Here is a 21,288-nt window from a genome sequence, read left to right as displayed (position 1 = left end):
GGTTGCCCTAAAATTTCCTTACCAGAGGGCTTCACAGTAGCAAGCTGGTGGGGCCAGGGCCCAGGGCCTTGTGCATAAACAGACAGAGTTGATTATGCATACTGCGGCTCCTTGCGGGCTAGTTAAAAGTCCCCTGAAGTCCCACCTCCTCAGTTTCTGTCGCTACTGCCCAGAAGCAGAGCGCACACACTGGGGTAAGAAACCAGTCTTTATCGTTACTGTACAGGCCCCTCCTAAAGATTAATGACACCTTCTTCCTAGTGGCTCAGACAGTAAAGAAATGGCCAGTAATGCAGAGACCCAGGTTGGATCCCTGGGTTGGGAAGATCCCCTGGAGAAGTGTACGGCTATCAACTCCAGTATTCTTGCCTGGAGAATCCCATAGACAGAGAAGCCTGGTGGGCTACAGTCCATGGGGTCCCACAGAGTTGGACACGACTAACAATTTCACTGTCAACCTAAAGTGTATCAGTCTGTGCAGCATCTCTAACTTACTACTTGTGTAAGTAAGGATCACTAATGGGTGTGAGCTGCAGACACACAAGTCAGTCCACATTTCCAAAACTGTAAAGACAAGTACAAAGCCTCACTCTGACTCAGGAGTCACGGCCCTTGGGGAACGGGGCACCAGGGAAGTGCTCCAACAACAGCTCCAGGGGCTACCTCCAGCCCTGGGCAGTTGTGCCTTTAGCTGTGACTCAGGAGGCTGGACAGGGGCAGAGCTTTGCGATCTGCAACTACGCACCTTTCCTCCCTGCCTCGGGCGTTGGGGCAGGCTTCTCTTGCCCAGAGGATGGCACCGGGGAAGCGGGTTTCCTCTCAGTTTCCACCTCTTCCTCCTTATCCCGCTTCTGCTCCTTTCTCTCTTCAGGCGGTGGGGGCGAGGGCGGCCAGCCGCTGTCCCGGCCCTCCTTGCACGGCTCACTGGGCTCCGGCTCGGGCTTCCCCACCCGGCGAGTCAGCAACTCCACCAAGTAGGGCCTGCTCACCTTGGAGAGCGGGGAGGGTGGTGGGGTCTGGCCTGAGGGCTTGGGAGCCAGGGCTGGCTTCTGGGCCAGGGGCAACCTGTTGGCCACCTTGTCCTGCTCCAGAGCCGGGGGCTGGCTGCCGGCCAGTGGGGGCCCGGGCTGGGCCGCAGGAGGAGAGAGGCTGGGAGGGCTTTCAGAGGAGTCCTTCCAGGGGGCTGGGGCTGGCTTCCTCTCTGCAGGGAGCAAGGGGCCAGGCTTGAGGGCTGCAGCCTCCATCTCTGGCTCTCCATGTGTGCTCCCTGGGGCCGACGGCGCCCCATCGATACTGTCCCCTGTGCTGCTGTGCCTTTTCTTCTTCTTCTGTTCTGTTTGTTGGTCGCAGTGGAAGCGCAGGGAGTAGTTGGTCCTTCTCAATTTTATTCCGAAAAGGGAAGCTTTATCCTCCCCACCTGGCATCGTGGACTCTGACTTTCCTGCTCCATCTGTGGTCTGGCCATCTGAAGTGGTCACGGGCTCCACCGGGGCCACTGCTTTCTGTGGAGGGTAAGGGAGGCCTGGAACGAGGAAAGATGGAAGGTCTTTGGCAAATTTGCACCCCTCTGTGGTGTCCGTTGGCTCCTGGTGCGCCCTGGGTTTCTCTGCATCTTTCAGGGCCTCTTTAGTATCAGCAGCAGGGGGCTGGGGCACGGCCTCTTCGCTGGGTCCCGGCCCAGATCTTTTCCTGATGCTCTCCCCTTCCGTGCTGGGTCTGGAGCCCTCACCGCCGCCATCAGAGAACTTTTGCCAGGCAGGTTTAATGGAGAATTTGGCATTTACGGGCGGGGTCCTCCGGAGGTTTCCACGGGAATCACACCGGCCCCTGGGCGTGTACTCATCCCCAGCCCGAGACTGCTCTCTCTCACCACGCTGGTCACTCTCCGAGCTCTTCAGGATTCGGGATCGAATAGAAGCCCATTCAGCGAGCGCAGCTGTGCTGCTTGGAGACTCTGGTGGGGGCCTGGTCTTTGCACTGCCTGCCCGGGGTTCCCCCAGGGCTCGGGGTGGGTTTTCCAGGGCTGGGACATCCACCAGCTTCTTTTCTTCCGACAAGCCCAGGAGAGACTTGCACGCAGTGTCCTTGATCTGGCTCAGGTTGACGGCTGGGCCGCAGAGCTGGGCTCCGGTGACCAGGATGGCCGTGTGGGGGATGCTCAGGGTCGAGGGCAGGGTGTGGGAGGCTGGGCTAGCTTTGGGGGCCTTGGGCTCTTGCGGAGCTGAGGTGAGCCCCTCATCTTTCATGGGCTTCACCGGGCTCAGATTGACTTTGGGGAAAAGAATTTGTTTCCCTCCTGATGACACCTGGAAAGTGTACGGTCTGGGCATGGTCTGCCTCTCCTCCACCTCCTGCCATCTGAGTTCCTCCACCTTTCTGTCTGTTTCTGGAGTGGCAGCTTCCTTCTTCTCTCCTGGCGCCAGCATCTCTTCCACCTGGGCCTCTTGCTTCTGGGGAGGCTGCATGTTGGTTTCTTCCCTCATTTCCTGCCGTCCACAACCACGATCCCCAGGAACTTCCTCCTGCCTTCGGGGCTGCTCCCCCGATGTCCCAGTGGCCTCTTGGCTCTGCTTCACCCAAATACTCGGTTTCTCGGAGTTTTCTCTCAGCTTTTCAAGTTTCGGGTGATCTTGGTCTTCTGCTTTCTCTGCTAAGTCGCTCTGAAATGGGCTCCTCAAGCCGCTTTTGTGGTCCAGCTGCGGCTGATTCTCCTCTTCCACTCTCGGTGCTTCCTGAAGCTTCTTCTCCACTTCCTGCCTCCTCTTGGCCTCTAAGTCTTCTCTCTTCTTCAGTTCTTCCCTCTTCCTCACCTCCTCCTCCTCCCGCCATCTCTGGGCCTCCAGCTCCTCCTGCCTCCTGAGCTCCTCCTGCCTCCTGAGCTCCTCCTGCCTCCTGAGCTCCTCCTGCCTCCTGAGCTCCTCCTGCCTCCTGAGCTCCTCCTGCCTCCTGAGCTCCTCCTGCCTCCTGAGCTCCTCCATCCGTTTTTCCTCCTCCAGCTCCCGCTGCCTCTCCTCCTCTTCCAGCCGCTGCCTCTCGGCTGCCCTCCGCCCCTGCTCCTCCAGCTCCTCCAGTCTTCGGAGTTCCTCCAACTCTCTTTCCTCCTCCTCCCGTCGCAGGTTCTCGGCCTCCTGCCAGCTCTGAGCCTCCATCTCCTCCTGCACCAAGCATCTCCCCAGGTGCCGCGCCTCTTCCTCCGGGCACACGGGCTCCTCGGCCTCTGGGAGTCCTCCTTCCTCTTCCTCCCTCTGCTCTGGGCCCTGGGAACCCGGCTCTTCCAGGCTCCGCGTCTCTTCTTCGCGCTGCCTCTTCTTTGCCTCTAGCTGTATTTCTCTTTCCTCTCCCTCCTCCTCCTCCTCCTCTTCCTCCAAGAGTTCCTGCCTTCTATTCTCCTCCCAAAGCCTCCGCTCCAGAGCCTGGAGCCTCTGCTCTTCCAGGCGTCGCCTCTCCGCAGCTTCGGCCTTCTGCCGTTTGCACTTGGCCTCGAGTTCCCGCCAGTATTCTTCCTGGCGTCGCTTCTCTTCCTCCGAGTCCAGCGGCTCCGGCTCTCTTTCATGCCAGATTGGCTTGTCTTCTCCAGGGTGTCCGTTCTGGTCCAGGGACAGCTGATGCAGAAGGCCACCGCGCTCGTTCTGTCGATCCTAACGTGGGTAAGGGAAACAGAATTAGCTTTCCCTGTGCACAGGCCACCTTTATTTACAATCTCATTCACCGATGTGGGTGGCCCTCCTCATCGTGAAAGAGGGACCACGTTCCCACCACAGACACAGGTCACCGCAGGCAGGGAAGAACTTCAGACGTTGGGTTTCCTCTCTATATGTCATCCTCAAATTCTTTTTTCTTAATATACATGTGCAATCATAGGAAAACCAGTAGCCCAGCATTAGAAAGGTGAGGAAAAATAAGATGAGCACGTCATCAATGTCCCCTGAAACTTATGACTCAGAAGTCTAATCAAACTGAAGAACCTTTGACTCAGGCTATGGCATAGGAAAGTGAGCCATCTGTCTGCTGCAAAGCAAAATGTCTGGAGCCCCTCGGAAAGGAGCCTCTCTCTGAGGTCCACCAGCCACTGATGGGGGGCAACAGGTCAGAAAGGGTGGTGGAAGAGAAATGGCCCATTCACTCTTGTGCCAGCAACAGAGCCATATCCCCGACAGGGAGAGACCAAGTTCCTTCCATAGGCCCCTCACAGCACCACCCCACTAGGCAGCATCAGGATGTCTGCCAGGCCATACATACCCCGACAAGTCGCCTGTGCTTCCTTGACACCCTCTGGTTTTTGGGCTTAATGGACAGTTTGTGCTTGGCAGCACTGTTATCCAGTCGAGCGATGGCCAGGGGGATGGCATCCAGGTTGACACTTTCGATGGTGCCAGCAGAAGAAAGGTGCCTCTTGGGCCGGGACGGTTTAACTGGAGCAACCTACAGTGGAGATTGAAAATATGAAGTCAGTCCAGCTGAGAGAAGAGCTTGCAGGGAATCTAGCATGGTGGCCCTTGTTAGAGTTTGCTCCTGGCCCAGCCTGGCCCAGGAGATGCTGCCAAGCGCAGGGGCTTCATGGGCATAGTGAAGTGAGCACTGCTTTTAGAACCAAAAGACACTGAGCATTTGTTTCACCAGTGATATCCGTATTAACTGGTAAAGGCCATTTAATCTCCCAGGGACTAATTTTCCTACTGTGAATGATATGTGGGTTAGATTAGATCGGGGGTCAGTAAGACATAGTCAGGGGTCCTGTCTGGGTAAAGTCTTGCTGGTACACAGCAACACCATTGCCCGTGGCTGCTTTTGTACTACAAAGGAAGAGCAGAACAAAGGAGAGTCTGGTAGTTGCAACTTTATGGCCACAGGGCCTAAAATGAGCAGTAGTTTGCTAAGCCCTGGACAAGCTCATCGCTATGCTAAGAACATTGTAACTCTGAGCGCCTTCCATTGCCACAGACGTGTACACGCCTCAGCTCTTACTTTAGAGGGGACGTACAGGGACAGGGGAGCCTGGTGGGCTGCTGTCTATGGGGTAACACAGAGTCGGACACGACTGAAGTGACTTAGCATAGCATAGCATCTTTTTTTTCACCTTTGTGTCAATCCTCTTTATGCCCAAGTAGCAAATCTCACTTGTTAAGTGGTCAATAAATATTTATTGAAAGAAGGAACAATAAGTTCTCCACCTAGGTCATCAGATGTGTTATCGGCAAAAATGCTTTGGCACAATCACGCCAGAGTCGCGGGGCACTGGCGCACTGAAAGGGAAAAGGAGGAGGCCCCCAGGTGAGAACGTGAAGGGCAGTTCTTCAAAGGATGAACTGCAGAACCGCTTGCAGCTCTGTATCACAGGTATGGTCACTTAAAAACCACAACCTGAGACCAATCGTAAACATTTAAGTAGGTCAGAGAGACCCAGGCTCAGAAGCCAGGCTGAGCCAAAACCAGGCCCGTAACTTCAGAGAATTCACAGGCAGGCAGGGAGGCAAGGGCTCCTGGCCACACCGGGCAGCAGGGGGCGCGCACGGCCCTACGTTTCTCCTCCTCCTCCGCAGCATCCGTGGAGGCCAGGGTTCACCTGTTTGACTGTTTGTGCTGTTAAGTGCAAAGTCGGTGGGTTTAGCCAATGGCTTTGTTTTTTGCAATTACCCTTCATATTTATGCACAAAGATAAAAGACATAGCTAGCTCCAAGAGCAAAGTAAATGCTCAGTAAATAATAATTTATTACAAGAAGCATGGAAGTAAGGAAAAATAATTCCAGTCATTGGTCTCCTAAGACTATTTATTTATGGTTATCTTTATGATAGGCGTCAAATTCTAAACCTCTGTTGAAGAGACGGGAATTAAACATTTCTATCCCCTAATGAATGCATGAATAAAGGGAGTTAGAGCCAAATGTGATAGACCGAAGACACAGATGAAGCATTTGAAGCTGAGATTTAAATGCAGTGTTTCATGTCTAGTTATTCAGGCTGGGCCTCTGCATCTGGGTGGTGGGACTGTCTTGAGCCACCCCCTGACCTGGGGACACTCCCCTGTTGAAGAGATGCCCATGATCGCCACAGGGCTCCTTAGGCAATATCCCAGGTTTCAGTGGAATGCAGAAAAGTTAAAAACCAGAAATACACATAAGTGAAGAAATGCTATCATCTTTCCTGGGCATCTCTAAATAGGAGGAGGGGCTTCCCAGGTGGCTCAATGGTAAAGAATCGCCTGCCACAGCAGGAGATGTGGATTCCACCCCCTGGCTGGGAAGACACCCGAGAGGAGGAAATGGCAACCCCTCCAGCATTCTTTCCTAGGAAATCTCACGGACAGAGTCTGGCGGACTACAGCCCATGGGCTCGCAAAAGAGTTGGACACGACTTGGAGAAGGAAATGGCAACCCACTCCAGTACTACTGCCTGGAAAATCCCATGGATGGAGGAGCCTGGTAGGCTACAGTCCATGGGGTTGCAAAGAATCGGACACAACTGAGCGACTTCACTTTCACTTTAGCTACTAAACAACAACAAATAGAAGGATACTCTTTTCCTTACAGACTCTTCACCTTCAGGTATTCTTGAATGTCTTTTTCAATGGCTTACCAGTGTCTTGAAGTATTAATACATGATGTTTTTAGGAAAACTACCGACATCTGAGACTCCAAACAGACTTGGTGAGGGCGTGGCAGTTTTTCAGAGCAGGGTTTAGTTCCAGCCATTGCATCGCCATGGAAACAGATGCCAACATCTACCACTGGTTGCATTTTGAAGAGATTTAAAGTAATAGATGAAGGCAGCATTTATGAATGGAAAAATGAGGCAGCAGCTCGCCCAACAAAAAGAAAAACAGAAGTTAAAGCGTAAGGAAGCTACAAACACAAGTTCAAATCACGTTACCTTCTCTTCCATCTCACTTCTGGCTCCAGGCAGATTCAGAGGACTTGGAGAACTGGGCGTCTCACTGGACTGGAACGGCAGAGAGAGTGCTCAAGTCAAACGGGAGCACAGGAAGTCCTGGGCAAACGCAGCCAGCGTCTGTGCGGAGGGCCACCCCCTCCCTGAGCAGAGAGCGCTGGCAGGTTCACGGTGGAGACTCTGCTGTGTCCAGATTCCACCAGGGCTCTGGAGGCTCAGTATTCACTCCCCTCTCCCTAGAGTTCAACTCATTCCCCATCTGGGTGGGCTCCAACCTCAGTCCCTGATGTGTTTCCCCGCTGCTGAGAGAATCGGGGACTGCCCTGTCGCCAGCCAGGCAGAACTCTGACCTCACAGCTTTCAGCCTGGCTGGCTGCTTTCCACCCCCTTCACCTGCCAGACCTCTTCTCCATGAGAAAGAAAGGGGGCCCTTCTAGTGGCACACACAGGCCTGGGCTGAGGAGGTAGGTGACCAGAGGAGGCGAGAAAACTCTGGCGGAAGGGAGGGAGGGAGAGAGGAAAAGAGAGGAAGAGGAGGAAGAAAAAGGCTAACGGTTCACATCGCAGTCACCCTGCAGGTCCTGGGTACATGCATATCACGTCACGTGCACCAGGTATACCTTCTGCCTCCTGTCACCTAAGTTTACAAAAGGGTCTCATTGCCCCTTCCGGATCCAGAACATCACCTTGCCCTACCTCAGTCCATTTTCTGCACCACACTTAGAAGCATCTTTAGAAAACATAAGTCAGATTGTATCACTGCCCTGCTGAAAACTACTCAGAGGGGAACTTCCCTGGCGGTCCAGTGGTTAAGACTACACACTTTGAATGCGGGGGCACGAGGGTTCAATCCCTGGTCAGGGAACTAAGATGCTACATGCCTCATGGCACGGTCAAAAAGGAAAATAAGATACTAAGGTAAAAATAATAAAAAATAAATTCAAAAATTTCTCAGCAGTTTCTGATCACTTTCCAAACAATTCGCCCCTTCTCCCGTGGTCTAAATGACCCAGCGTCTACACTGTGATCCACAGCCACCCTTCGCCCTCATCCACACTAGCTTGCTTTCTGTGCCTCCTTCAGGACACACTGAGTTCCGTCTCTGGGTGTCTGTACTTGTTCTTCCTTGCGCCAAGAACACCCTCCACGCCTTCTCAGGGCCATCTGACTTCCTTATCTAAAGAAGCAAAGCCCTCTCCAACCACATTGCTCACTTTTGTGTCACCGTTTCATTTTCTAGGCAGCATTTTTATTAATCCGAAATTATGATACCTATTTGCTGAGTTGTTTGTTGTGTGACACTCCATTAGAATGTAAACTGCACTAAGGCAGTCCTGTGTTTACACTGTGATCCCTCAGCTGAGCACCTACTGAATGAACGACCCACCTTGTCCCCCAGACCACTGTGCCCTGTGCTTATCAGATCTTCAGTGACAGGGAAGACAGTTGCTCTGGTCCATAGGAATCCCTGAATCAAGGCCAATGGCTAATGTTCCTGCCCAGCACTCAAGAGACTGGAGATGAGGAATGTGGGATCAGCCAAGAGAGAGGGGCCCTCCCTGTGCCTGCTTCACCTACTACCCACAGGCATGGGCACCAGGAGGCATCAGGGCTGGGCCCAGGCAGAGACAGACAACAAAGGAGATTGTCGTCTTTTATCTCCTTCCTTCTTTTGCTCTACAACTTGGAGAGCACTTAGCTTTCTTACTATTCTTATGATGCATTAGCTGATAATAAGTATGACTTTTTCCAGGGGCACTTTAGTAACACCCAACATCATTTCAGGCACCACGGTAGGCATAGCACAGAGAATGCTTTCTTGTAAGCATGGGAAGACTGAGCCTCTGCTAAGAACCGCCTATCTACCTACCAGTAGGACTGTTTCTCCTTTTCCCATAAGAGGCCCGAAGGCTCTCCTGCTGCTGCTAACTGCTGCTGCTGCTAAGTCGCTTCAGTCGTGTCGGACTCTGTGCGACCCCAGAGACGGCAGCCCACCAGGCTCCCCCATCCCGGGGATTCTCCAGGCAAGAACACTGGAGCGGGCTGCCATTTTCTTCTCCAATGCATGAAAGTGAAAAGTGAAAGTGAAGTCACTCAGTCGTGTCTGACTCTTAGCGACCCCATGGACTTCAGCCTAACAGGCTCCTCCATCCATGGGATTTTCCAGGCAAGAGTACTGGAATGGGGTGCCACTGCCTTGCTGCTAAAGGGACTTTTATTTCAGGATCTGCTCAGAGTGTTTCTTTCAAAGTGTCAAAAGAATGGACTTCTCTGGGGGTACAGTGTATAGGAATCTGCCCACCAATACAGGGGACATGAGTTTGATCCCTGCTCTGGGAAGATCCCATATGCTGTGGGCTAAGCCTGTACACCGCAACCACTGAGTCCGAGCCTTAGAGCCCACAATCCACAACTACTGAGCCTGCGTGCTGCAAGTACTGAAGACTGTGTGCCTACAGCCCATGCTCCACAACAAGAGAAGCCACCACAGTGAGAGGCCCTCGCACTGCAATGAAGAGTAGCCCCCGCTCGCCACTACTAGAGAAAGCCCATGCACGGCAACAAAGACCTAGCACAACCGTAACTAAACTTAAAAAAAAGAGAGAGAGACAAAATTTAGATAGGATAGTGCTGGATCAAGGTGACTTTCCACACTAAGTAAACTTCAAGCTGGTCGGTTTGAATATTCTATGCTTGTGCGGCACCTACTTCATTCTTTTCTCATTTCAAGTCAGTCCAGTTCCACAAGTAATTATTCAGTGCTCCTAAGTAGGCAGTGATGCTATCCTGGGCATACAGATGTGTAAGACCCAGTCTGTCCTCAAGGAGCTCAACAGTTTGGAGATGGAGAACAAACAGTTATATGGTCACAGATGCAGAGCAGACACGTAAGAAACAGTCAGGATGCACAGTGACGGCAGAGAGGGGACGGTGCAGCTCGGGGGTGAGGGCAGCCCGAGTCTCCAAAGAGTTAAGCGGAAGACGCTGGGAAGAGGGGGTGCAAAGGGCTCGTCTCCCTCGCCTCCCCCTCTTCCCGGCTGGCCCCCCTGCAGCTCAAGGGGTAACAGAGGTGCTGGGCTACTCATAAGGAAAGCTTCTTCCACCTTACTCCCCACCCTGCAGACCCCGGGGTTACTGACGCCCCCTCCCACTGCCCAGCCTCCTCCCAGCCTTGTGAGCAATCAAGTCATTCCCTGGAGGAGCTTTACTTTGTTCTCGGTGTCTGAAAGGATGAGGTCTTGGTGAGTCACAACTTCCACAGGACTGGTGAGGAATGGGTCCTCTTCGAAGCGAGCCTCGCCACTGTCTGCCTTCTTCATGGGAATGGCGTTGGGTGGTGGCTGCCCAAACTTGATGTTCTTGCCCAACTGTCGCTGGAGAAAAACAAAAGAAGGACATTCTGAAGCGGTGAAGCGGTTCACAATAACCACGGTCAGGTTCCCCAGCATAGCTAGCAGGCACTGAGGCATATTCTCTACATGACTGGTTTCTAGACTAGACACCAAGCCAGAAAGCCCTGATGCAGTCCTGTAATTACTGAGTCTCCTTCCCAGTATTTCTTTTTTTTTCCCACCTTCGAGCCATGAGCCTTTTCATTCAGCCACCTCTTTCATGGAGATGCCAACATTTCCAAGGGGGGTAGAGAGATCATATTTCTGATCAAAAAAGTTGGGTATGACAGAAATTTTTTGATTTTTGTCAAAAAATCAAAAGTCTTTCAAAGGCACAAAAGTACTTGAAAGGTACAAAAATTATATAGAAAACAGTTTCATGAGCTGCAAGAACCACTGCGGGAAATCAAGACTGTTGTGGCTGCACAAACAAAGGAACCCTCCAGCCCCTTTTGGACACATTCCCCTTGAATATTTATTTCATCTACCTTCTTCACCAGCCCCTAACTTGAACATCCTATTTGGGTTACAGTGGGTACCACGGCCAGAGGGAAGAAGGCCCAGGCCAATAAGTCTTTCCATGATTGATGCTAAACACACGGAAAAGATGAAAGCAATCTTGTTCTGCCACTAGGATGTCCTCTTTGCCTTGCCGCAGCTACCCGCTGTGACCCACAGGCCAGAAGGAACACAGTGGGTCAGAGAAGGAGGCTGGAGTAAGGGCCAGAGAGAGACTGATCGCTGGTGGGAGGGAGCTGAATGGACGGTGGCAGGAGGGTAAGGACAGAAATTAGGAAGAAAAATAGTATTTAGAATTAAAGAAAAGCTGGATTAAAAAGGGAATTATTTTAAAATATATAAACACAATAGTTTTTAATACAAGGCAAAATATTTAATGGGCTTGATAAATTAGATATAAAATATTTAATAGAAAATGAATGACACTGAGGAAGAAAAAGAGGTAAGCTGTGGTCATCTGAAAGAAGACTGTAATGAATCGAATATATTGTAGAAATTACTGCCTTTATCTACATCGGGGATTCTCAAGCTTGGCACGACTGACATTTGAGGCCAGATAATTCTTTGTTGTGGGGAGCTCTCCTGCGCATCATAGGATGTTTAGCATCACCCCTCACCAGACGATACCAGCAACCCCTGTTCACTTCTGTCTGGACAACCAAAAAACCGCCTCCAGGTGTTGTCCAATGTCCCCTCGTGGGGAAGATCGCCTCTGGCTGAGAACTACTGCTCTACACCTAGGCCTTTAATGATTCAAAAGAAAACAAAACCCGGAATACATCGTCTGATCTTTATCTTTAATGTGGCTAATATTTAATCCCACAAAGCTGCAAAAAGCCTTAGCAATCACATTACCTGAACCCCTCGTTTTACCAAAAAAAGTCAAGGTCCAGTGACTGGCCCAAGCTTACGGAATGAATGAGTGGTACCAAAGGGACCTGAATCCGTATCTTCTAAAACATATTCAGTGCTGTTTTCATTGTGCTCCACTGGTTCTCATAAATTTACACTGCACTTCCCTCCTCTTACTGGGATAGAAAGAGAGGATCCGGCATTTTTACCACCTTACTGAAGGTGGCCTCCCTTGAGGAAAATGCCCCTTCTCTCTCTGAACTCAAGAGGATCAAATCCACCTTCACCCAACTCCCCCTCGGCTTTACATGGCGGACGGTGAAATTGCAGAGACATGAAAGAGATGAGCCCCAGGTCCCCTCCCCGCACCCCGGACACCCCAGCATGCCAAGTCAGGGGCACAGAGAGACAAGGACTCGGATTCGATCTGCTGTATCTCAGCCTGAACCCGGCTCCCCCTGACACCACAGGGAGGGAACACACATCCAAAGCCCAAGTTCAGCCAGTGAAGTACAGCTTGAACAGCCTAAAGGGGTTTCAGGGAGGAGAAGGCTGCAATAGGGTGTCTTCTAAAATGAGTTTAGCAGGAAGCGGCAGTTAGTGTCTACTCTAAGCAGATCAATAAGCAGGCACAGTTAGAACAGCCGATGGTGTTAGACAAGAGGACATGGTGTAACAAAGCCACAGGCCCTGTGGCACTCTTGCTGCCCTGTGGGAGATGCATGGGGGCCTGGGCAGGAGGGGCAGGAAGAGCTCCCGCATCCTAGTCACAGTCTGCGCAGGGGCTCCCTCTGCAACTCCCAGCCCAGCCTTTGGTTGACCAGTTATCTCTTCTCTAAGTGTGCTGGTAAAGAGCTAAAAGCTTTTATCCAATCACCCTAGAATGAGACCTCCTGTGTCAGGGTCTGCCATCTACCAATGTTCTTGAATATCTAAAATGAGGGTATTTCTTCTACTCAGAATGGAAAGAATAATTCTTTAATGAGTTCCCAAGGAGACTAAGCTTAATACATTAATGCTCTTTCATTAGGATTTTGGCCACCATCACAAAAAGAATGAACGTGCTGATTTTTCTGTTTGTTTTTGTTAGAGTCCTTTTTAGAACATGGATGTCAAGTTCACATTACTTATATTGAAATAAACTCCAAAGATGGGATGGTTATCGTGGCTACCAAAGGAAAATGAAAGAGAAAATGGGGGAAAAATATTAGATGTGATAAGAACAGGTGAAATAAGGTACGCGGGACAAAGCTGGGGAAATGGAGAGCATGACGTTAAGAAACAAAGTAGAGAGTTAAAGTGGAAAATTGAGAGGAGGGTGAAGGGGGCAGACAGGAGGCCCAGGGAGGAGAATCTGCAGCCCTGATGGCAGGTACAACAGCTGAAGGGGGCAGGATGGAGGAGATTGGAAAGGAGGGAGAGGGAGAGGGAGGGAATGAGAATGTGTGTGTATCTGAGGGTTGATTTATGCCACGGATACGTTCATCCTGGCAAAAGAAACACAATGCTGTTGCCTTTGAGAATGACAATGAGCATCTCCATAAAGCAGCTGATTTAAAATTCCTCTGGAGAAACCAAATTCAGGCTGCTGGTTAGGGAGCTTGGGAGGAGGGCAAGGGAAGGAGGAGGGGAGGACCCAGGTCATGCAAAAAGTGACGGCCACCATCCAGGGACAGGAAGGCAGCCTCTCTGTCCAGACAAAGGCCTGTCCTCGCAGACACACCCTGTAGTGGTCACAGGCCAGGGCAGGGCTGCAGGGCCAAGGCCATGGTGACTGAGCCCCAGGCTCTCAAGGGCAAGGCTCTTGTACCTGATCTGTGGTTCCGCTCCAAATCTTTCCCTCAGCTGACTCAGAGGGGACGGGGCTGCTGGACACTTCGTCTGATTTATTGACAACTAAAAGATGACTGTCCAAACCTATCTGCCATCTCAGATGTCGAATGAATTGAATACAGGGATAAATATGGCTTTTTGGTGACTTTTTTTCTGCCCACTACTCAGGCATTGTCCTGGGAAGAACTGTGACACAAGCAGTCACTCAAAACCAGACCATTAAGATGAGCTTGCCCTTAAGCTTCCAGGGAAATAAACTATTACCACTTCTTCCATCTATAGACAGATGTATTTTAATAGATATGTATATTTTTACATATCCACGGATTCTTTATATGCACTGAGAAAATAACCGGAGGGGAGAGTGGAACCTCTGTGCCTAAACTGAGTCCGTGTTACTTATGGCAATGAATGGAGTTACTGTTAGAGTGGAATGTGAGCTAAAGGGGCGATATTTTATTCATTCAAATTTGGCCATTTGGCTGTAAAATGGAATGCTGGAGAATGATATTATAGGAATGCACATCTATATTTATGAGGCTCTTTTCCTATGGTGTAGAAATTCCAAGCACATCATATTCTGTAGCTCTCACGCTGCCAATTTAGATTTCCCCAGATTTTTCATAGCCATCCTTCATGCTACGACTATAAGAACAAGGCAGAGAGAAAATAAAATTGCTGTCTTCTCGAGCGAACTCCAGATACTCCCATAGTTAAAATGAATTTAAGAGAATGAGCAAAATCAAACACACACAGATTTAAAGACATCTGCTCTGTGCAGAAGTGGTGAAGAGCAGGTATTTATTCTTTGTGTCCTTGACAGCTGCACGAGGTGCTCAAATCCTCAAAGGTAAGACACTTTGGCATTTTAAAGTGAAATCCAGCCCGGCAGGAGACAGCAGCTACTGAAGACAGAGGTTCTTCCTCCTGAGCTAAACAGTCTGTGGACTAACAGACTGAGCCTTTTCTGACAAAGCTCTGGTATTATTCTAAAAATCACCTGTGGGCTTGGTCTGTGATATTCCTGATTCCTATCATCAGTAGGTGCATACGTACTTCACAGCCTGGTTTGCTCTGAAATAAATAGGCACCTCCCTGATATGTGCTCTGGGAACATCAAGGTCACTATAGTCCAATGCATTGCAGTGCAAAGCTTACAAAGCCACTCCGTGCTCTAGCAGATGAACAGTGATTTTCTATAAATGGCAGACTTTAAGAACTGGAGGGGCTCTTCAGATCAGCCATCACACGCATCTTCTTTGTTTTTCAGATGAGGAAGATGAGGGTCAGAGAGCTTTAATGATTTGCCCTGAGGCCACAAAGCCAGGTGATGGCAGAGGCCTGTCAGGCATTTTTTTATTTCACTTACTGGCCACAGAACAACTGACTGTTATGTATAGGGTCCTTAAGAAGGATGCTACTGTTATTTCTGTCCTTTATAACTATGCTGTATATTAAAATCAGTTCTATGCACATGCATTATCTTTATACTCAGGGAAAAAAAGGTAATTTTTCTTCTAAAGGTTCAATCGCTTGCTACAGAAATTTTGGCAGGTGGTAGATTCACACTGTTCAGGAAAGAGTAGGCTTATTTATGCTCTATTCAGTCATTCTGTGCTCAGCGGACGGATACTAACCATCACTGGTACAACCTAGGACAGTTCTGGCTGAGATGACTACATGTGGACACTAGGGGGCAACCTTTCCAAATGCAGTCATTACAGGCACAGCTCTGGTTTCCATGGGCTGGGAAGTTTCTTGAGCCAGAAAAAAAAACAAACACTTTTTTTTTTTTTTAAATGGCATTCCAGTAGAAATCTCATTTCAAAAGAATGTCTTAATAATGGCGGCAAATTAGCTTGCTAGGACATTTACTGTCAATAGGTGTTATCCACTACTTCTCTCTTTTTAAAGTAAACATACATACATACACAAAGACAACTCCAGACATAAAAAACATACATGCGTCTGACATAAATAAACACCCTCATTCCATGCTGGAGTCTACGAAGGGGTGGTCTTTTATGCTGCTTACTAAGCATCAATACCAGCATAACGTTTTTATGGAAAAATGCAAAGCATTCATGCAAGTTAATAAGTTAACTACTATTTCTATGACTTACCAGGAACATACTGCTTAGTCGACTGAAAAATAAAGCACAGTCTTTTGGGGGTGATACAGTGATATCTTATGGCACTCTAAAAATCACATTTGCTATGATAAGGGTCCCCATTTCCCTCCTTGAAAAGCAGAAGTCTCTTATTATATTGTTTCAAAACATAGCATTAGAGCTGTAAGGAAGCTTATGCATATCCATGCAGCGGAAGCAAAATTAGGCAGACCTGCTGTGAGTACATGTCATCCAGAGGAGAGCGTTCAATTAGACAGCTATTCTGTTTCCTGCACATTTCTCCTCCTGCATTAACAGAACTGTTGCTTCGGAGAAGTCAGTTGTTTGACATTTTATTATTTATGAAATCAGATTCTTTAAACTTAGGCCTTACATCATTAACACAAACAACAGGCATTCACGTATTTCTACTGAGTTTCTACATTTTCAATGTTGCAGAATTATCTATTTTTTACAACTCCAAATCCGCTTCATGGAGTGGTGCTGGCATGTGGTGTGGTGTAACACAGGTGCTACCGTTTAAGACAACAGACTATTACTTAATCTTTAAAGAACTCCTTGAAAGCCCTTGTGAAATACAGTTGGTTTGTAGACCGAGACCTGCAGGTCACTCCCCTTAGAAAGGGAATATTATGAGGGTTCATTGCTTCTTAGGAATAATATCCAGGAGCCAGAAACTTCAAGAAAGAAAGGTAAGTGGCGGGTGGTTAAGGTTTTCTTCGGCCATCACTGCCCTTTCCTCTTCTCCAACTGAAGAGAAGCGACTAAGGCTAACTTTCCTTTCTGAGTCTATAAAATCTGTAGCAGTACGGCCAGCAAGAACCAAGAATGGGAGCTAGTCAAGATGTGCTGGAATTTGAAGGAAGTGCCTAGGTTAGTTCTGAGGGCAGGATTATGGCCTGGGGCAGTGAGCTGGTAGGTATAAAGATCTAGGCAAGTCTGGGTGTGGTTCCAGGGTGTTGGCTATTTCCCAGTTGCCATATGCTATATTTAGCTGAGTACATGTGGAATATGTAACCAAACACAGGTCACAAAATACATAGCTTAATATTCAGTAGAAACAAGAATATTTCAAGCAAGTAGAAAACTCTGAGTACCGTGCTTCATCATGTCAATAGCTACTCAAGCCAGCTGTCTCCTTTATTATTTTTTTGCTTGGTTCATTCATTAATTTGTTCATTCACTGTTGCAGACTTACAAACAGATGGAAACCAGCACACCAGAGTCCCCCGTACACAGTCTGGATCGCCTCCAAGCAACCCAAGCTCAGATACGTGCTTGCTTAGGCACTTCTGCCGGGTGAGTGAGTTCTACTGAGCACTCGGGCAAACCTACGTTGTCAGATCCCAGGGGTCTTCGCTGCCCTTGCTTTTCCTGGATTTCCCATTATTTCAATCTCATTCGGTGAAGAATTATTTTATCTTCATTATTAAAGGAGTTACCACCTGAGTCAGTTTTAGGGCGGAAAACTGCCCACCTCTGCAGCGCAAACAGGAGGGAAGCGGAAGAGCTTTACAGATTCCCTCTGGGACAGGGTGGCTCGGGGAAGCCAGGGTCAGAAACACAACAGAACCCATGACAGCCATTCACTGTCCAAGTACACTCAGAGAGGGTGAGCCTGCTGTGCATGCCTTCAGCTGACTGTCAACCCTGTGCTCAGGGATTATGGCCAACACTCAGTGGTAAGGAGTGCTCTCCTCCCACCCAAGTTCTGCAGCTTCTCTAGGGTATCTGTCTTCATTAAGTCCCGTTAAAAATGAGGGAACAACTTGAGAGAAAAGGAGAGGGGGTGTTCTGAAGGTGGGTACAACATGACAGTGTACCTCTCATGGGTGCACAGAAGCTTCCAGAGAACTAAGCCAGGTTTGAGAAAGCAAACATTCTCACCGGGAGTTACCCCTGGACTTCCCAATCCATGACTCAAGGCCAAGCCAGGGACCTTTCCCACTTCCCTCCATGGCCGCCCCCCTCCCCCTTCCTATGCCTCTGACCTTCAAGCTGTCTTACCTGAAGAGTTTTGACTTTGCCCAGGATGTTGTCCTGTGACATTGCTTGAACTGTCTGCTCACTTTCTGCTCCCCCATCAGGGATAAAAATACTGTCATGGGAAAATGCCCGGGTTCCCATAGAATAGTTGAAGGACCTGGAATGCAAATCATGTGCTTCATTTTATTAGGATGATAAGACTTCTTTTGGCAATTCCATCTCCTGTTCCTCCTGATTCAGGGGACTCCACCCACATCCCCAATCTCACTCAGAAAGTGCTTCCAGCCCGCTGTCCTCTTCTGCGAGGGGTCAGCCAAGTAGCTGGGCAGACAGAAGTGTCCATTGGGAATAAAAGAGCCTGTCTCCTACACAACATGTTTTAGAGCCACTCACTGGGAGAGCTCCACGTGCTTGCTACCTGTTTGTGGAGGACCCAGGACAGAAAGCACTGCAGAAATTTTAGCTGCAGGAGCCCTCCTCCTGATGAGCTGTCAAGTATGTCAAGCAGTCCTTTTAAAGCAACATGAAGATCTCGAAGTATGAGGCAAGAATTTCTCTCTCTCATAATCACATTGGGAAGAAAAATACATACATCTAAAACAAAGACTTGATGAGGACTGGAACTGCTGATGGGCACTATCGGAATAAAGAGTCTCTCTGTCGAGACGCCTCAGGAATTCAGAGGGGTGGGGGCACATGTGCTAAGGAGACTCTAAATGGGCGTCATGCATTGGGCAGCTTGACAGTGGCAGGTTCCTAATAAGAACGCTTCAGTTGAAAGGCTGGACTTCAGAGGAATTCTAGACTTCTAACCTGACTGTGAGGTATAGGTTGGGTGAACTGCAGGAAGACGGGGCAGCAGATGCCAACTGATCCTCACTTGATCTGGGAAATTAAGCTATTTCTGGGAAGGAATCACGCAGGGACAGAATCACACACTCTCTGTAAGGCAAGACAGGCACACTTCCACGATGCCAGGCACACAGGCAGCTATCCCAGAGCTGAGAGCTCTACTTCTCCCTCTCCCCTCCCCCACAGAAAGGGGTCCCATCGGGAGGTTTTATCAGTGATCAAGGGCAGGAAAGAAGAGCCAGTACTGGGGGAAAGGGGTCTCTGGCTGGTACCTCTGAGCTGAATTACAGAAATGCTGCAGGCAGGGTCCCGACCAAGTTTCTTGGGAAGACTGAGTACCAAATTATATCATCAAATTGGCCAAATTACCAGCAGTATGGTAACAAAGCATATGAAGTTTAGAGACAAAAGACTTGGACATAAGCCTCCTGGCTGTGTGATAATAAAAACAATAATAACTACCAATTGCGACTTTGATGAACACACTGTGCTGAAAGCTTTACTTTAGTGATCTCATCACCAACTTATCGTTGCAAATAAAACTCAGGGGGTAAATAGCCTTATATGGTAGTGCTAGCAGTAAAGAATCTGGCTGGCACTGCTGGAGACACAAGAGACGCAGGTTCGATCCCTGGGTCAGGAAGATCCCCTGGAGTAGGAAATGGCAACCCACTCTGGTATTTTTACCTGGAGAATCCCAAGGACAGAGGAGCCTGGTGGGCTACAGTTCATGGAGTCACAAAGATTTGGACACGACTGAAGCGACTTAGTACACAAGTAGGCAAAGTCACCTAAATAGAAGCTGTAGCATGAGAAACAGGATTCAGAGCAGCTGAACACAATCCCAGGCCAGGCAGCTGAAGTGTTTTAAAGTGGTAGAAGGTCTTTAGTAGTCCTTCCCTTGGGCGGAGCAGTGGGAGAGGAATACAGGATGCCAGCGTCATGTGGGCTGGAATATGGGAAGGCTGGAGATACTAAATAGCTGGAATAATCGGTAAGCCTTCGGCTACACAGCACAAGACACTGTGGAGCAGCAACCCACGTTATGAAATATGAGGCACTGTTTTAGCATATGAATATGAGAGGAAATTAAATGTGTCATTATGTCCTCGTTCCTCAGAAACTTTGTGACCTATGCTACAAAATGAACTTCCAAATTCACCCAAAGATGCTAGGAATTAAAATTTCATTCAAAGTTATGGAATCAAACCTTTTAATAGCCTGTCTAAATTTTTTTCTCAGATTCCCTGGCTAGGATTCAGATGAAAGAAGAGGTAACTAACTTCATTTTCTACACAGTGTTTTTACAAATGGCTTATGTATACACATAGGCTCTCAGAGATTCTCATAAACACATATATGCACAAGTCCAACTTAGATGCTTAATAAATGTTTATAGTGTCTCACAGTTGTATGCACATAATAGGCTGACACTGGAAGGCCAAGTTCTCTTCCAGTTTCCAAGTCAATCGTCTGGCTGAATCATGACTTTTTTTTTTTTTTTTTAATGTGGACCATTTTTAAAGTCTTTATTGAATTTGTTACAATATTGCTTCTGTTTAATGTTTTGGTTTTTTGGCCTTGAGGCACATGGGTTCTTAGCCCCTGACCAGGGATGAACACACACTCCCTACATTGGAAGGCAAGTCTTAACCACTGGGCAGCCAGGGAAGTCCTTGAATCATGAAGTTTAACTCTCAGCTCCAATCCTTTTTTTCCAGAAAAACTAAGAACCAACAGTTTCCTGCTCTTCTGTGTTTGTCCCAAATGTTCCTTGCTGCTAGCCAGGATTCAATGTCCCCAAATTCCCCACTTCTAGATGATCTTATTGCAAAACAGAGAAAATGAACAGTAATAGGAGTAGTAGTAATAATTATACTAGTGTAGCCAAAGTAGTAATATTAATACTGGCTAAATTTTATTGGGCACTTGCTATGTCCCCTCCATATGTGATAACTTCTTTAATATAACATCTCAATCCTTGTGATATATACTATTTAAAGCTTATGTGATAGGAACTATTATTAAGCCCATTTATAGATGAGGAAACTGAGGCTTGAAGACAGCAACTTGCCATAAATTAAATGACTGTATATGTTTGAACCTGTTTCTGGCCTGTGTTCTACTGGTCTATTTGTCTGTTTTTATAGCAACAATCCCATGCTGTCTTAGTTACTATAGCTCCCCCCCGATTATTTATTTATTTTTGGTTGCTCTGGGTCTTCATTGTTGTGTGTGGGCTCTCTCTAGTTGTGGTGAGCAGACACTACTCTTCATTGCAGTGTGCAGGCTTCTCACTTCAGTGGCTTCTCCCAAGGGCTCCAGGGCACGTGGGTATCAGTAGCTGTGGCACAAAAGGGCTTAGCTGCTCTATGGCATTTGCAATCTTCCCGGACCAGCGGTTGAACCAGTGTCTCCTGCACTGGCAGGTGGATTCTTACACTGTACCATCACGGAAGTCTTATAGCTGTTTTATGAGTCTTGGTATCTAGCAATTTTATGTTCTCCAGCTTTTTTTCCCAAGTGGCTATACTTATCTCTGCATTTCTACATAAACTTACATATACAAAGACACACACACACACACACACACACACACACACACATACACACACGCAACACTCCTAGGATTGCTTCTGTGATGGCATCTGTAAATAAACTGATTTTTTTACTGGATCTGTAAATAAACTCTGAGGATAACTAATATCTTTACAACAGTCATTCTTTTCATCCATGAACACTGGATATTCCTTCATTTATTTAGATCCACTTTCAGTTCAGTTCAGTCGCTCAGTCGTGTCCGACTCTTTGTGACCCCATGAATTGCAGCACGCCA

At 48.4% G+C, this 21,288-nt stretch overlaps 1 protein-coding gene across 1 annotated transcript in view; it reads right to left on the bottom strand.

The window, feature by feature from the left end:
* CRACD (capping protein inhibiting regulator of actin dynamics) overlaps positions 1-17,741 on the bottom strand; it is a 33,236-nt gene extending 15,495 nt beyond the window's left edge. Inside the window, exons 1-5 of the mRNA XM_052642316.1 lie at positions 17,622-17,741; positions 10,096-10,260; positions 6,869-6,937; positions 4,240-4,422; positions 746-3,638 (exon numbers count right to left, since the gene is read on the bottom strand). Coding sequence (XP_052498276.1) covers positions 746-3,638; positions 4,240-4,422; positions 6,869-6,937; positions 10,096-10,260; positions 17,622-17,741 — 3,430 coding nt within the window. The remainder of the gene's footprint in view (positions 1-745; positions 3,639-4,239; positions 4,423-6,868; positions 6,938-10,095; positions 10,261-17,621) is intronic.
* Positions 17,742-21,288: the final 3,547 nt, after the last annotated feature.

The sequence above is a fragment of the Budorcas taxicolor genome, chromosome 6 (assembly GCF_023091745.1).
Source record: "Budorcas taxicolor isolate Tak-1 chromosome 6, Takin1.1, whole genome shotgun sequence".
NCBI classification, from domain to species: Eukaryota; Metazoa; Chordata; class Mammalia; order Artiodactyla; family Bovidae; genus Budorcas; species Budorcas taxicolor.
This window is presented reverse-complemented; position numbering and strand designations above follow the sequence as displayed.